The 17,342-nt window shown below is 38.4% G+C and overlaps 1 protein-coding gene across 2 annotated transcripts in view; it reads left to right on the forward strand.

Moving 5' to 3' along the window:
• The window catches only part of LOC150081028 (uncharacterized), a 59,716-nt gene extending 43,032 nt beyond the window's left edge, over positions 1 to 16,684 (forward strand). For both annotated transcript variants that reach the window (XM_090381329.1, XM_090381330.1), the window contains exons 2-3: positions 11,278 to 11,421; positions 15,198 to 16,684. In XM_090381329.1, the coding sequence (XP_090237455.1) occupies positions 11,332 to 11,421; positions 15,198 to 16,043 (936 nt within the window). In that variant the 5' untranslated portion in view covers positions 11,278 to 11,331 and the 3' untranslated portion in view covers positions 16,044 to 16,684. The remainder of the gene's footprint in view (positions 1 to 11,277; positions 11,422 to 15,197) is intronic.
• Positions 16,685 to 17,342: the final 658 nt, after the last annotated feature.

Consider the following 17,342-nt stretch of genomic DNA (forward strand, 5'->3'; position numbering starts at 1 on the left):
ACTTCCAACATCTCTTATAACGCACTGTAACCTTACACAACAGACCTACATGTCAACCAAATCATATTCAGTGATCACTGAATTGTGACCACCCCCATCCGTAATGGACTTTGCCGCATAGCTCACAGTATAAGAAGTCGAACAGCTTCCTACGCTAGAGTACCGTTAATTTGCATCTGGTTGTGTAAGTCAAAATGATAAAGTAGCAGTTATGAGATGTAGTAATGATAATCGCAGAGTTTCAAAAGGTAATGACTGTGGGAGTCGTGCGTCATATCGAAATGGTACGTCTTATCGATTGCCCACGGCTCGCTGTGGTTAAGGTATAGTATAAAGAACGGTGTCGAACGGTCAAACCACCTCCCACTCACAGAACTGTAGAGGATTATGCAAGGTGAATGTTCGTGGTGAGCAAAGGGTGTAGTGCATTGTACGGACTCAATGGTAGGTCACTGTATGGTACGGCAATACAATATCCCAAATGACGATGCGCCGCACACTCCGATGTATGAAGTTCCACAGCAAACGACCCTCTCCTTACAGCTCATCATCGTCGACGGTGAATGCTGTGGCGTCAACAATAAGCTAGTTGGACAGCGGAGGACCGGAAACATGTGTGCTAGTCGGATGAGTCTAAATACCTGGTGTAACACGACAGGCGCCTTCGCGCGTGGCACAAGCGAATAAAAATAATGAGCTCACTATCTAAAGAAGTCCACCATAGGAAAATGACCCAATACCTCTTTTTAGCCTCAAATTGTTCCTATTTCATCAGCAGAGAACTCACCCATCACTACAACAAAATGCTTAAACCGGCACAGGTGCCTGGAAGCTGGTTGACTTACAGAGTCGTGGCAGTTCCAAAAAAAGCCTCATGCGAAAACACCTGCCGACTTCAGGCCAATATTAATTGCCTCTCCCTTCCTGAAATGGCTCGAGAAGTGCAGCTATAATAAGGTTGGGCGCAATCTTTGCGCAAAGACCCGATCATACCCATTATGCCATGCCGAATAGATCTATTATAACCTGTCTACAGTTCTTATCACAGAAAATACTTCACGCCTGGAATGACAATGAAGAGCTCCATAGCATATTTCTGGACATGAAATCTTCATTACACTCAGTCCAAATCACACCCCTCCCTGCCTTACTTAATAGATTCTACGGGATATCCAGCAATGTGTGGCAGAGAAGAAAAATGCATAGGATGCATATAAATTATCAGGTGACACAGAAGCCTGTGGCAGAGAAGAAAAATGCATAGGATGCATATGAATTATCAGGTGACACAGAAGCCTGTGGCAGATATAAGCTAGTCTGTAATCAAGTCACAAAGGAGGTTAAGCAAGCGAAGGCTGATTATGAGAAATCCTTGGCAAAAGATGCAAAGAAATACAACAAAGACTTCTGTAAACTCGAGAAGGAAGGGTATGAATTAGATTGGTCCACTTGATATTGAGGGTTCGACTATTGATGATCCTGCTCAGATGGCTGACAAACTGAATGAGTAATTTACATCTTCATTCACACATGAGGAATTCTGTAAGGAAGGGGAGGACAGAAGTACACTAAACTCTAATAGGGAACTAAATGATTTTGTAATAACGGAGAACAAAAAAGGAGGATACATTGTTGAAGTTAAACATAAAAAAGGCACTTGGGATGGATGGAATCTATCCAGTTATACGGAAGACGGCATCGAGGGAAGTCAGCAAACTTCCCTCGAGGGCAAGTAACAAACCCTTAGCCATAATTATGAGAGCATCCTTAGATTCAGAGGAGGTCCCCATGGACTGGAGATGTGAAAGTGTATCCCCAATTCACAAAGGTGATTCAAAGGGTGACACAAATAATTATAGACCTATTAGTTTAACTTCTTTTCCTGGGAAAATAATGGAGTCACTGGTTAAAGAACCGTTGCAGGATCATCTAAACAAGACTGCAGTAATAGTTCAGACACAGCATGGGTTTGTTATGGGGGATATTGTCTAACCAATTTGATTGGATACTACGATGTCGTTACGAAGGAACTGGATACTAAAAATAATTTTGATATCATATACAGTACTTGGATTTCAGGGTTTAAGGCTGAACTAGACATACATTTGGAGCGACCGGATGGGTGAAATGGGAAGGTTTTCTTTTTTTGGCATATGCTGTATAAGCTTGCTTTCTTGCATCATATGCCTCAACTAATGCTAATGCTAGTATACTTGAGCTCCTCAAAAGTCTTCTACTTAGAAAAATGCTTCACTTCACATGTAATAACAGTACAGTCTCTAAACGTGCAGATGTAGGTATCCCACAAGGTGGTTTCTCTCTCTGCCCTGCTATTCGCTGCAATATTCGTGCCACTTATGCACAAGTTCCAGCGTTCTTGTCGTATGATGATATTGTGTGGTACGTTCCATGCAAATGCCAGGTTGTTGATCCACAAGCAAGACAAACCTCCTCAGAAACTGTAAATAACTACCTTAAGACATTCTGTGAGTATGCCAAATTTTTTGGTTTGTCAGTTAATCCCGAGAAGTCAAGCTATCTCATCTTTTCTCCAAGTCAGATGACGTCAGCTGATACCTTACTTCCGGAATTAGCAGAAAAGGTTCTGGCTCCCACTGACAGTGTCAAAATCCTAGGAGTAATCCTTGATGCGAACCTCACCTATAAAAGATAAATCTAAGCTCTGTATTCCAAAGTCTTCTGAGGAATGAAAATAGATTTGTGCAGAACTCACAATAAACAAATAATCAGGAAATACCTCGAAATGTACTTCAATAGCGTGTTCTCCTATGCCGTGGAAGTTTGGTCTGCTGCACCTCCCACCAGCCTCAAGAAACTATGAGATCTAGAATTCTGGGTGATGAAGTGGGCCAACTTGTGGATCTCAACAGATCTACACGACATCCAAATCTGCACTCTGCTCCAACCTTCAATACACGCCCACAGTCCACAGAGCCCATCTACGGAAAATAAAGGCATTCCTTCATCTGTATTCATCGAAGCATTATTACATGAACATCTGGAACACGGTTGGTTGGCGTTTTCCAGAAAGACACCTCCGCAGTACCCACTCTTTGTGCTCAAGGCTTCAGAGGTTACAGAGTTTCAATAGACACTTCCCAAATGTGACTTTGGACACTCTGAAATCGCTCAACATCGACACTGACCTATGTTCTATTGACAAGTCATACCGAGACGACACCTTGGCCTATCTTATTGTAGGTAAAGGATAGGTGTGTAAGTGCCGGTCCTAGTATGCTGATGTCATTTTATGTTATGCTTAATTTGTAGCCTTGTTTGTTTTAATTACGATTAATTTTCGATTCTGATATTTGGTTTTTAATGGTTATTTTGTAGCTGAACTTTGTATTCTGTGCTTTGTCACTTGTATAGTTAATGTTTTTAAGATTCCTCTGGTTATCTGAGCATGTGATCACAAATCTATGCGATTTAACTTATTAAAGAATTTTATTCTTATTATATTTACTCATTCACCTCCATACAACTTGGTTGTGTTTCGAGAATCTATTAAATCACATCCTGAAGCCTACATTAGGGCAGGGTCACGCAAACTTTGTCGGCTCCAGACTCCTTTTGGTTCCTATCTTTACTGGAAAATCTCCAAAATAAAATATCATTTTGTTTTCTTGTTCTCAATAATAAAACAGTACGATCGACAAACAAAAGCATTTCTCGTCTACCTTCAAAGTTTTCCCTTCCACGTTTCAAAGTTCGCGGATTTAAAAAGATAAAAATTTATCACTTGTCTGTATGCAGACCGCTCAGTACGTAATTGCTTATATCTCGGCTCCCAGAAATGCTAGAGAAAAAAGCTCTCTAACAATCTACATTCCAGAATTAGTGTGAGGAGTAAGCGTGTATCTTTTTTGGAAGTATTCGTTTATTATCGACACTTATTAAAACACGACTTGGACGTAGAAAATAAATTCACATGAAAAAAAATTTTTTCTTGTCTTAAAAAAGAATATACGCGACTTAAAAAAAAACCTGACGAATTGACGAGGACGCCATCAATAATCGATGGTACAGGACCATGATACTGATACCTCCTCCTCTCGACTTCACATTTGAGACAATACATTCAAATAGTAGGCATCCCCCGGACACCCTCCACCCAAACATAAAACTTGAAGAGAGTGTAGTATTACTTCTCGCTCCACAGGACCAATTTCCAAGGATCCACAGTCGTTAATAATAAATAAATAAATAACATGGGTTTGTGGCAGCTTGCAGCTGCAAACTCAGACTGTGTAGGGGCTGATGGCGAGATGACGTAACCAGCCGTCTCAAAGCGCATCGGCTGCTGTTCGTCTTTTGCCCTTACTTGGCAGTTTCTTGGACTCAATGCTATCTCTGGACTTCCATTTTTTCAGCACATGGCCAGTTGCAGACTTGGGACTGTAATTCCTGAACAATAGAACGTACAGACGTTTACCCCACGTGACATCCCACTAATATTTCCCTCAGAAACTCTATTAGCTCTTTCGGCACACCCATCGTTTGGCGAACACGCTTGAAATGAATTTGGGGCTAATCGCCGATCACATTTATACGCCAAAATATTTGGCGTATAAATATAAAACGGCATTTCTGCCTTTCAAATTGTGGTCTGATATACCACAATTTGAAAGGCAATACATAAGGTTATACATCTAATACATTACGTGCGTTTCGCTAACAGTAATAAGTGTTGAGTGAAGGCTATTTTCCGAAACTGTCGTGGGAGCTAGTGAAGCTTAAAATCTTTTTAATACGTGTTATCGATTGCTTCATAAGACAGAACAAGCTGTTCTGGCTGAATTGCAGAGGAATTTGTACCGACAGGCACACCCACGTCTGAGCAGAACTGCAAACTGAAATCAAAGTAGATTTTAATATTATGTGGACACAATGTGATACACACGGAAGTAGCGGCATTAAAAGAATTGTGTTCTGCTGTCAATTCAGTCTTACAAACTATTATTATGAAAACAGTTTAATTAAAATCCGGCCGTTGCAGTACAGACTATTTAGATAATTCTGAAGAAATGAGATTAGAACAAAATGAGGTCAACAAGATTTAATGAAGCGGTCCTTTTAACACTAACACTACTTATCTTAAACCTTATTTAATAAGGTTAGGTTACCTAAAATAGGAGTTGTTTGTTTGTTATTTGGAGCATTAGCAACTGAAGGCCATATTGCTCCGGGGATATGCGGTGGTCATTCCCTGACCTTTCCGCATCCTCCGTATTTGGTGGGAACGGGCTCGAACCCCGGTCTAATCAAGAAGCATGTGCTACGACGCTGCTGCTCCTGCCCACCTGGCTACGGAAGCGCCCTAAAATAGAACAATATATATATATATATATATATTCTGTTTATATTATGTCAGGAGGTATTGGTTAATTTTAATTTAATAAGATTGGGTTTCCTAAAAGAGGATTAGTGGTTACTTTTTTTAAAATTAAGAATTTGTGAAACGTAATGTTATTAAATAAGATCAGGTTAACTAAAACTTGTTAAATAAAGGAATTTTGGATGCTTGTCATATAAAGTTTGATTTGCAGTGACTGTCAATAGTGAGTTTGATTTACAGAAATTGTCAGTCATCAGGATCAGTAGAAACCATGCCGACCGGGCTAGGCAGGTGGGTCAAGTGCCTGCCTGGCAACCCAAAGGTCATGGGTTCGAATCCCGCCTCGGGCATGGATCAGAGTAAAATGCAAAAACTTTGGGAGGTGCATTATGGCCACAGAAGCTGATGCACTAAAAAAAAAAAAAAAAAGAAGAAACCATGGAAGACGAATATCGTACAATGAGATTGTCAAGCTCTCGACCTATCATACGAAAGCTATGAGAACGTTCTCCATAGTGTTTAAAGCACCTTTTAAGTCCTTTACACACTACAAACCTCTTTCCATGCCTTACTTCTTGGCCTGGCGTAGCCAAGTGGTCAGGAACGAAAGTGCTGGCACCCGCTCTTTGAGTAGACCGAGGTTAGTCCGTGATTGCTAAATACGATTAACGATTGCATTCATGATTTATTGAAAACTCCTCTGACCTGGTCGTCGTGCAGAAATATAAACAAAAACTTTTTTTTTTTTTTCTTTCTTCAGACAGTGAAGATGGTTACCCAAAGTAAACGTATTCAGACGTATTTATAAACTTAGAAAAAAAAAAAAAAGTGCACTACTTTTGAAAGAAGAAAACCATTATTTTGCAGACTTTTACACTAAGGTTGCTTTTTTACTTTATTTACAAAATAGAAAACAAATGCTCTTTGGAAAGACAAAGTTAATACTTTGACCTGCCGTTTGCATGATTAACATACAACCGCTGCTGTGGGTAGTGGAGCAATTCGGCTTTCTTTCGTAGTCATATCCTACTTTGTACCCCTTCCCCACACATCCATATTGGGTGACTACAAACATGCATGTTTATGGGCGGAAAAACTCATAGGATAAATCAGTGGTTTTCAATCGGGTGCCGCAACAACATTCCAGGGGTGCCACGTAATTTGGGTTTCAGTTACTTGAACCCAGTTTTAAGTATTTATTTCATTATAAAGAGGTACATCCTTATAATTATATTATTATAATAACTATTATATATATATATATATATATATATATATATAGAGAGAGAGAGAGAGAGAGAGAGAATCGGATCTAACAGGCAGAAAATTGAGTAGGGGTGCCGCAAAATAAAATAAATTACTTAAGGGAACCGTTAAAAAAAAGGTCGAAACCACTGGGATAAACTCTGCTCCCTTCGCCTAAGGTCGGCAAACTACAGCCAGTATTGAAGAGGCTTTAGAATTCCTCCAATCGCAGAAAACCTAGACCTTAGGAGGCTTAAACAACGAAATCGATAGGTTTCTTAAGACACCCTTTCTACAGGATAATGAAATTAGTTAACTTTTTCTTTTTCCGAGACATTTTTTTTATCACTTAGCACTGAAAAAAATAAAAAATATTTTCAGACAATTTAGTTCAGTTCAATTGAATCAAAAACCTATTAATTGCAAACCCGATTTATTAAACATGAGAGAAGATAAAAAAAATATATATATATCCTCTCCATTGATTATTCTGTGAAAATCAGATTTAACAATCAGTTTTTGTCTGATTTCTTGTTAAATATATGAACACACTTTCTTTTTCATTAAGGGAGAAATAATTAACACTGTTGATTACTTTCGCAACAAGCTACTCAGCTGCCACAAAATTAATTAATTATGTTCCAGCTTGAGGATTAAAAAAAAAGGGACTGAGCAAAACCATTTAGGAAATGCAACAGAAGTTCTTCCTTATCGAAGAATGTTATCACTATCTAGTTCCCATACTGTTTTCACTGTCCATTAGTTGTTACTGTATCCGAAATTTATCTGTTTCTAAAGATAGGTTTATCTTTTGTACCATAATTGCTTTTGTAATGTTTTATATATTTTTATTGAATTTTGTTGAATCGTTGTAGAATTAAAGTTAACAAAGAACAAAATATTTACGGCGCCGATATTTTTATTGGTCTAATGGTCTTTTCACGTTTAGGAGGAAAAAAATAATAAATTAAAACGAGGGAGGAGAGGCAGCATTGTAGTGAAAATTCAAAGGGCATTGTAGTGAAAATTCCAAGGGCATGGAGTAGTGAACAGTTTCAAAAACACCGAATTAAAATAACACTCCCTCTAAGTTTTGTGAAAATATATGTAAAACGAGGGGAGTGGGTGCTCTTTGGATAACGGTACGTGCTGACTGCTCACTGGTACTCAGGAGAGAAAAAGTTATGTAACCCTCGATCCGAAACCTACTTGGCCACGATAGGCAAAAAGGCCTTAACAAAGTTCCTAATATCGTTACAAGAAATTTTGAATTTCACCCAGCAACGGAATCGAACTCGGGTCTTTGCAAAATTACTCTTTCTGTGAGAAAGTAATCTTGCAAGACAATTATGACTTGTAAAAGCTTAAATGAAAATACAATATTCAGCAGTGCAGTGACTGACATAAATCCCTTGCATTTACACTCTTCGTACAGTGCTCTTTCGAGATAGCAAAGGCGAGTTAACCGAGGTGCAGTAGCTCCAGAGGCCACAAGGTCGCGGAGAGGCGTAGTTATTTCTGTCTCCCATTCTTTCATATCCGATTCATATTAAAATACTTTACGAGCATGCGCATATGGCAATCATTAGAAAAGATGCTCTAAAACTATGTGCGTCAGGGTCTAGACTACCTAACTGCACTGGCAATAACACTTTATTTAACAGTTCCAATTAACTTTTTATATTAATTATATATTGATTTATTATATATTTATTAAATATAATAATGGACTATAATATGTAATGTATTATGAACTGATCAAATAAATAAATAATGACAATGACATACACTGTGCTTCCACTTTAATAGGTACACCCATGCTGTGCACACAAATGGTTTGTCCCACAACGTTGCAAGTCACATGACCACAGTTGTGGATATAAACGCAGCAGAACAACTTTTTTTGTATCAGTTAGGTGTACAAAGCATAGCAAGAATGGGGAGAAGGTGCTGGACAAAGCATCTCTGAAACGGCAGTTCTCCTGAACTTTTCACGCACCACAGTTTCGAGAATGGTGCAACGAACAGAAAACATCCTCCCTACGGCACTCCTGTGGAAGAAAATCGCTTCTTGATGAGAGAGGTCAGAGGAGGATGGCTAGAATTGTGCAAGCAAACAGCAGGGACACAATGTCGCACATCACGTCGGAATACAATCTTAGTGCAGAGAACAAAATATCGCCACGGACCACTAGTCGCATTTTATCCCGAATGGGCTACAACAGCCGATGGCCACATCGCATACCTTTGTTATCAATGAAGATCAAGAGAGCACGCCTCCTGTAGGCACAGCAACACCAGTACTGGACTATCGAGGATTGGAAAACAGTTGCTTGTTCTGACGAGTCAAAGTTCCTGGTGCATCATGTTGATGGAAAGGCTTAGAATTTTGCGAAAACAACATGAATCTATGGACCCGTCATGTTTGATGACTACTGTGCAAGGTGGTGGGGGCAGTGTTATGGTGTGGGGAATGTTTTCTTAGCACACGTTGGGTCCATTGATACCCATAGATTCACGTCTGAATGCCACATCGTACCTAAACATCGTTGCTAACCAAGTGCATCCGTTCAGGTTGACAGTTTATCCTCAGTCAGATGGTTACCTCCAGCAGGATAATGCGCCGGTGCAAAAATCCCGAATCACTATGGAATGGTTCGAGGATCATGACAATGACTCTTCTTTGCTGCAGTGGCCCGCTCAGTCCGTGCATCTGAATCCTATTGAACAGCTTTGGAATGAGCTGGAAAGGGCTACTCGCTGCAGGCCTACACCTCCGTCGAATCTCAAGGAACTGTGTGACACACTTATAAATAAATAAATACATTTTCTGTTTATACTCTGGGACGACCAAACGGTCAGAGGGGTTCACAAGATAGATAGAATACAAGAAACAGCACCGTATTCAGTAGTCACAGGCTTGAACCCCAGTCACTCAAGGCACGTGTACTTATGCACCCGCGCGCCTGCCCACTAGGCTACGGCGGCCTTGCCTACATGGTACTCCATTCCTGCACAACGTTTTTAGCATCTTGTTCAATCCATGCCTTGGTGAATTCAGGCTGTTTTGAAGGCTAATGGAGGCTCAACACGCTGCTTGGTAGGTGTACCTAATAAAGTGGCAGCACAGTGTATATTTCTTCTCTGTACAATTAGGTTTTTCACCCACCAAAACAGACAGTGACCACAGAATATATGCAATTTACAAACAGACATAATACACTGACGCCTTGCAGCATTTGCGCAAGACCAGCAGCCAACGTGAATGCACTCATTGCTACTTGATTAGGTGCTCACGATAATTAAAAAATGCCACGCCACGAACTATTAACCATCTATTATATACATAATTCAGTACAATAAAAATATACAGTATGTATATATATTTATATGCACAGAAACATATAGTAATTAAGCTAATTACTATATTTTAATGCTTTTTCAATCTAGTGATGTAATTTTATTTATGTAATTTTAATTTTATCTAATTATATATATTTTTTGTTTTGTTTTGTTTTTTAAATAATTACTATCCTTTTGTATTTTATGCATTGATAGGTATTTTCCCCAAACAAAGCGCAGTTAAAATTTAGTGACGAGTACCCCCTCCGAAATGGCAGTGATTGACACCCTAACCCATTATGATTGACACCTAACCCCATTATTAGGGTGTTTACCCGCCCCCCTTGCCGCTGTTTTAAAACCGGTAACTCGTTTTCCTATTTTAAAACAGCGGGAGGAGGGGGGGATAAACACCCTATTTTAACCCTTATTAGTTAATTGAATTGTATATATTACAAAGTCTTTTAATATTAAAAAGTTAAAAAGTCTTCATTTTATTAGGCCTAAATATGATCACTAAGCCTAACATCCGCGAGCATGACCCAAATCCATAGTTCGCTCAGTAAGCTGTTTTAAAATAGGGTGACATGCCTAACCATAGCGGGTTAGGCATGTCAATCACTGCCATTTTGGAAGGGGTACCCGTCACTAAATTTTAAACCACAGTGCTTATCAATGTGTAAACACGTGACCTTGAGCCGCCTGAGAAATCTTTTAACTATAGCAGTAAGCTAAAGAGGGCGTTCACGAGAATTTCCCATTTTCGAGCTTTTTCGGCTTATACATATAGGACACGCTGGACATTTGAGGTTGTGGAAACAATATTCTTGTTCTTTAATAAATTAAGTTTCTGAGGGTATTTGAAAATAAATTGATGTATTCAGACTAAACAAATAGTAGCGAATGACTTCCTTACTGCCGAAAAAGCAGTTTATTAGACAAATTTTAAAGTTAGAAATCGTAAAATCTTACCTGAAACTTTTATATCGATTTTTCATTAGATACCTTGCCAGATCTAAAAAATATGACAAAAAAAGTATCTGCGTAAACTCTCTTAAAATTAAAACTACCCGAATAATGAAGAAAGTAACGAAACATCATGCATGTAATATATAATGAGTATTATACAATATATTCAATTTTTGAACTAACTGTTGTAGTCATTACGTTAAATTTCTGAAACTAAAAATTTAACTTATTAAAACAATTATTTTTATACGCTAATACTTACAGTAATTAAAGAAATCCTTATTCATTTTCATGTTTCAATAGATTCATAGAAATAACGACAATACTGACAAAGTTTTATTTTATATATATATATTCTCAAGAATATCGAAGCCACTGCAACTTTAACCACTACCACTTCCAGAACACAGGAGTTCATGACATCTGGTGGAGAAAAAGTATCTCTTCTTCGAGGCAATAAACGTGTGCAGCCGATTACGGGTAATAACAAGAGCGAAGAAAAGCTGGTAAGCTAATTCTTTTCTAGATCACCTTCTGCTGATTCGACACAGTTTTATTTACAGTGCTGAGTCTGTTTATTTGCATAAGCGTTATATATGAGTAAATCCGTAGAGAAAATAATCAAAATGGCCAGCCAGAACCTTAGTTCACCCACATCTTTAGATAGATCAAATTAACAACTTCACCCCATACGTGCTCAAGGGCCTAGGCCATTATGCACTAATTCTCAAGGTCCAAAGACCATGTATACAGCCTTTGATTTAAAAGTATGTGTTCATAATCAACATAATAACAATAAATAAAATAAAAAATGTATATATAAATAAATAAAAGGGGAAAAAATTAAAAACAATAAATCTTTCTAAAATTTCCAATTAAATCTTGATTCAATATCAATAAAATTTATTTATTTATTTTTAACATATAATATACACAACAGGCAAGCGCCCAGTTAAAGTGTATGACAGAGTAGAAAAAAAGATAACAGAACAAAGATTGTACAAAACATAAAAATAAATAGTAGAATACGTAATACGCTTTGTACTATGAAAGTTCATTCAAACGGGGAAAGTCCAATTTACGGAAATTATTCATGACGTCAAGTCCAGCGCCATGAAAAATCGCAGAGAGCAGGTTGCTGCAGGAGACATCATCACACACACACACACACGAATTAATGAGGACATCTTTAGCCCAGAACTCATCTGTCAATCAGTCAACCTACTCCAAATAGTTCTGTGAAACTGTTTCTTGTTCACAGCCATATCCAAGTCAAACTTGTTCATGAGTGCCAATGTTCTTTTGAAGAAGGAGTTCCTCGATATCTCTAATCTAGAGTTGCCGATGTGGAATGCAGTCTTCTGTCTAGTAGCCACCGCTGGAGCGTGAATGTCAATATGGCATAGAAGATCCGGCAGGTAGGTTGAACCAGCGAAGATATGGTACAACAGTTTTAAATAAAGAACAGTTCGCCGAGTTTCCAGAGATTGAAGCTTGAAGTAGGAACAGAGATTCCGATAGAAGATTCTGCGGTAAAACATGGGGTTACATCTGGAAAGACAGTGGATAAATTTCATCTGGTGCGATTCTATTTGCTGTATCAAGTATGAATGGTATGAGTTCCATATAGGAGAAGAAAACTCCAGTTTAAGGAATACAGTTGTCTTGAATAGGAGCACAGAGAACTGATTATCTTGAAATCTGTATGTTTGCCGTTTAATGAAGCCAATTTGTTTTTTCGATTGGTTTAATATATTTCTAACATGTTTATCAAACCCACATGCAGCGGTAAAAGTAACTCCCAGATCTTTAACTTCGTCAGCTCTGGAAATCGGCATCTCCTTGATGTAAAATTGATTAACTAAAGCCTTTGTTTCCCTCGAAGTTACAAGGAAATAGAGCTGCATTTCCTAGGATTAACCTCCAACCCATTCAAAGCAACCCAATCAGCAAAAGAGTTGAGAGCAGCTTGAAGGATAACTGCATCATCTTGACTGCTGATACGTGAATTTAGTTTCACATCATCGGCAAACATTAGGATCTTAATACCACCTCTCTCAACAAATTGCGTTAGATCGTTGATAAAGATGGTGAATAAAAGAGGCCCAAGAGATGATCCCTGTGGTACTCCTCTCGATGGAAAAAATTCCCTTGAGACTTCCTGTCCGATGATCACCCTATGTTTTCGATATGAAATATAACTCATCAACCAGGATAGTAAAGGGTCAAGTATTCCATAGCGGCTTAGTTTTTTAGCAAGTTGATTGTGCGGGACACTCTCAAAAGCCTTAGTAAGGTCTGTGTAGATCACATCAACCTGTCCTCAGCGATCGACGGTGTCTAGAACCTGCTGCCAGATAGTGAGAAGATTAGTCGTAGTTCAGCCCCTGGTGAAGCCACGTTGGTAGTCGCAGATGAAGTGATGATGAAGTGAAGTGATTTCATATAATATGCACAATATTAAAACAGAGCCGGTATATTAGCCCGTTGGCACTGAATGTCACATTGTGCTGTCCAGTGCCTTCGGCTGCTGTTCCTATACCTTGTGACGAAATACTTCTACTGTCACTTAACAACATGGCCCTCCTTTTAAACACGTTATAACAAAAGCTGGGAAACATTTAAAGGACACTCGACTTGAAAACAAATCCGGCAAAGTATCCGAATCCAAATAAAAGGTCTCCCGCTCAAGTGTGCTGCGCAGATCTTCATAACAGGGACAATAGAGCATGACATGAAGGCCGGTCTCCATCGCCTTACAGAAGCACAAGCCAGAAGGGACGAAACCAAACTGACTCAGCCTAGACATTAAGTCATGCCCGGTCAGCAGGAAACAAGCACTCAAGTTGAACTGCAACCACGATCTTGATTTCCAATTCACGGTTGTTATGGAGGGAATAAAAGCGTAGGTTTCCCTGCCTTTATCAGAGTCATTCCATCTAGTTTGCCAAATATTCATTAACTCATCGTGTATCCTCCGTCCCAAGCAGCCGCCCCTCAAGCACCGCCCAACCCTTCGGGCGTGCCAAGATGACAACATATTAAATCAAAGTGCCACCCCCGCCTGCGACTGTCTGGCTTCAAGTCGTCCAACCGCTGCCATCTCAAAGAATCATCTAAAGGACGATGACTTTCCATCTTGAGTACTGGAGAATTGGCTATCTTCCACTGAGCAAGCCAAAAAATAGGAATGAAATGATATGGACGCAACTCGTGTTTTTATAGGCATGAATAATTTGCGTAAAGTGCGGTTGTGTAAAGTTGTAGATCGATTCCTATTGGATACTCTGAATTTGCATGCCAGGATGCTTATATTATCATATATTCGCTTTGGGCGACACAATACATTTATGTTCACAATAAAATTTCATGAAAAATGTTTTATATTTTTCATGAAATTTAAAAGAAAAAGAGATTTTATATTTGTACACCAAAATTTTACATTCCACGCTTTATTTTTTATGTATATGCGATTAATTCCAGTCTCCTTAAACAAAGGTAAATCACAATTATTTCTCCTACATCCCGGAAATCATGGGGATGGGTAGTATAGTGTAGAAATTCTATTTTTGTTCTGTCCCAGTAGTGTCTAAACCCATGTCACTCAAGTTAGACTTTTAGTTAAAAGCCGCTGTATTCGGGCACATCTAAAGAGTGATCGCAGCTGATTTCATGAAGTTTCCCTCTTCTCGAAGAAGAAAATCGTGACATACCAAGATGCCGAGACACAATTTTGTAATCAGTGCAGTCTAATTTTCAATTAAATTTGCGTTTATCCCCGAAAGTATTTTGGACTTGTTTTTTGTAACGCTTTGAAGATGATCATGTTTCACTATAGAAAATGAAGGTTGCACCTGCCTAGGAAGATTACCGACATTTTATGTGTATGTCTGTATATATCTTGTTCCCTTACCTTGTTCTTAGCTTATTTATTTTATTGTCAACCTTACAAAATCGTTTTTATGCTGTATAAATGTAAAATAAAATTTACTGTTTTTTTTTTTTCATATATTTTTTGGCATAATTATTGTTTTTCCGAAATCTATTTCCTATAGTCTTACCAGCTGTTAGTACTTTTGAGGAATGAATCCCCCGCTGTTGGCGAGGGATTCTTAATAAATATACTTCATAATAAAAAAATTGCAAAAAAAAAAGTAGTTTTTTTAAATTGTAATTGCGTACAGTTTCCATTTCTCAACTTTTTACTTTTACACACTATGATAAATAAGCTGTTCAATTTACTTTCTCCACAAAGTAATTTATTTTTATGACGTTTTCGCAGGGTCTTTCTGATGTGTACAGAGGTGCTCGTCCTAAAATTCGTAATTCAGATGAATCAAAAAAAAGACACCGATTGACGATGATGAAAAAAGCCGGAAGCCTTTCCAGAGGGATGCTATTAGAAAGCGTTTCTGAAACCGAAAAGGATGTTGAGGAGGAAGAAGAGAAAGAAGAGGAGATGCGACCCGAAACTCCCAGACATGGAACAGATGAAGACGCTGTCAATGAATCTGCCAATGGAAATAACGGGGAAGAAAGAAATTTAAAAGAAAAATGCGAAAATTTCTTCGGAATAAGATCATACCTGCACAACTTCTACGAAGCTGTAACAGCACGCAATTCTCATTTACCTGATTATGAAAATGAAGATTTTCGGTACCTCATTGGACCAAGAAAGCGACGTCGTACAGCAATTTTCTGGAAGGGGTTCTTATGGCTTGGAATAAATCTTCTGATCTTTGGTCTTGTGGTGCTACTTATTGGTCACCTAGTGACGAGGCGACAAGTCATTGTTGGATATCGCGAAGAAATCGAAATCATCGACCGCACAGCCCTAACTTTTAATCAGAACTTGGATCTTTGCAAGATTATTGGATTGGTCGTATTTTGTGTAGGAGGCCTTATTATCGCCTGCGTACTCTTATTACCAACAATATTGAATCGATTCTATGAAGAAGACCCAAATAATCAGGAAAATTTTAAAATAGCTGCGAATGAGTTGGAACCTCCTCGAACGCCTACGGAGAAGAAAATACCTGCCACCGAAGAGTTAGCGGTAGTTCAACCTAAACGAGGGCAACGCGATGAGCTTGTCATGACCAACGTAGGATTGCGCAAAATGCCTTGACATCTCTGAACTTCGTCCAAAACATCATCTTAGGTATTCGTAAATAATAACTAATGAAGTCGTTATAATGTTATAAAACCGTTTCAAAATAAAATAAATGTCAAGAATGTCAAAATAAATGTCTCTTTTTGGAGATCGTTTTATCCTATAGGAAATTTATAGTAAATCAAACGGCCATTGTATAGCCGTGAGTTTTAACTAGACTCGTAGCCCAGAGTATTTCTTTCTTGTTTCCGAGAGAAATTAAATTAAATTTCCGGAATTACAAAAATGCGTGCGCGCGAACGCACACTGCACATATGCAATATGAAATTTTACTCTAGTTCACCCTAGAAAGGTGTTCATGTATCTATTTCCGTTCAAAATCGGGAAACTGTGCACGTAAATTAAGCTTTCCATGAAGGAGTCGGTCCATCTACAAATTTTAGGATTTTCATCGGAATACAAAAGAACACAGTCAACCGTAAGATTCGAGTAAAGATGCCTCAAAATGTCTTGGATTTTGTTTAAAATCGGCATGTTTCTTAAGTAGTGAACAGAACTGAGCCCTTGCATTTTGTCGCCTGAGGCGAATTATGAACATGGCTCCCTTATATACACTTTTTATGATGAGTTACCCTGAGAGAGAGAGAGAGAGAGAGAGAGAGAGAGAGAGAGAGAGAGAGAGAGAGAGAGAGAGAGAGAGAGAGTAGAAGGGAATGATGATATCCAGCTCCGGACTGGGTGTGCCAAGCCCATAATCACCAGATGTGAGACCCTGTGGTAAAATTCTCAGTTTCATTTCTAAATTTAAATTGTTTGCATTTAAAAGTTTTATAATAAGCAAATTCCCCCAGATCTTGCAATATGGCTTTTTGTTTGGTTCTCCCTTCTTAGTTTATTTTTCTTCATCTTTGGTTCTATTGGTTCCTTCAAAATTACATAATGGCGCTCATAATAGGCCAACAAAGATTGGAACGATTTATTCTATGAATATCTAAAAGATATACAGACCATTTCAGTTAATTTAACTTCATACAATGATAAGAAATTAGCCAATTTTTATAACAAACTAGCCAGAAAATTCTTATAATTAAGAATTTGCTGCTTACAAAAATGCGCGTAAGCACACACACACACACACACTACGTATACTCTGGTCCACTTGTACACATACTCTAGTCCATGGGTTCATTTCAGAGGTGGACAAATTGTATGTGAAATCATTGTATGCTTAGGTGGATTTGTTACTGACTAGTTTATTGCATACGTTTATAACTATTCGTCCAAAATGAAAAATGGTTACGCATATGATAATAT

This window comes from Mastigoproctus giganteus, chromosome 9 (genome assembly GCF_048544385.1).
Source record: "Mastigoproctus giganteus isolate SK-2022 chromosome 9, ASM4854438v1, whole genome shotgun sequence".
Classification (NCBI taxonomy): domain Eukaryota; kingdom Metazoa; phylum Arthropoda; class Arachnida; order Uropygi; family Thelyphonidae; genus Mastigoproctus; species Mastigoproctus giganteus.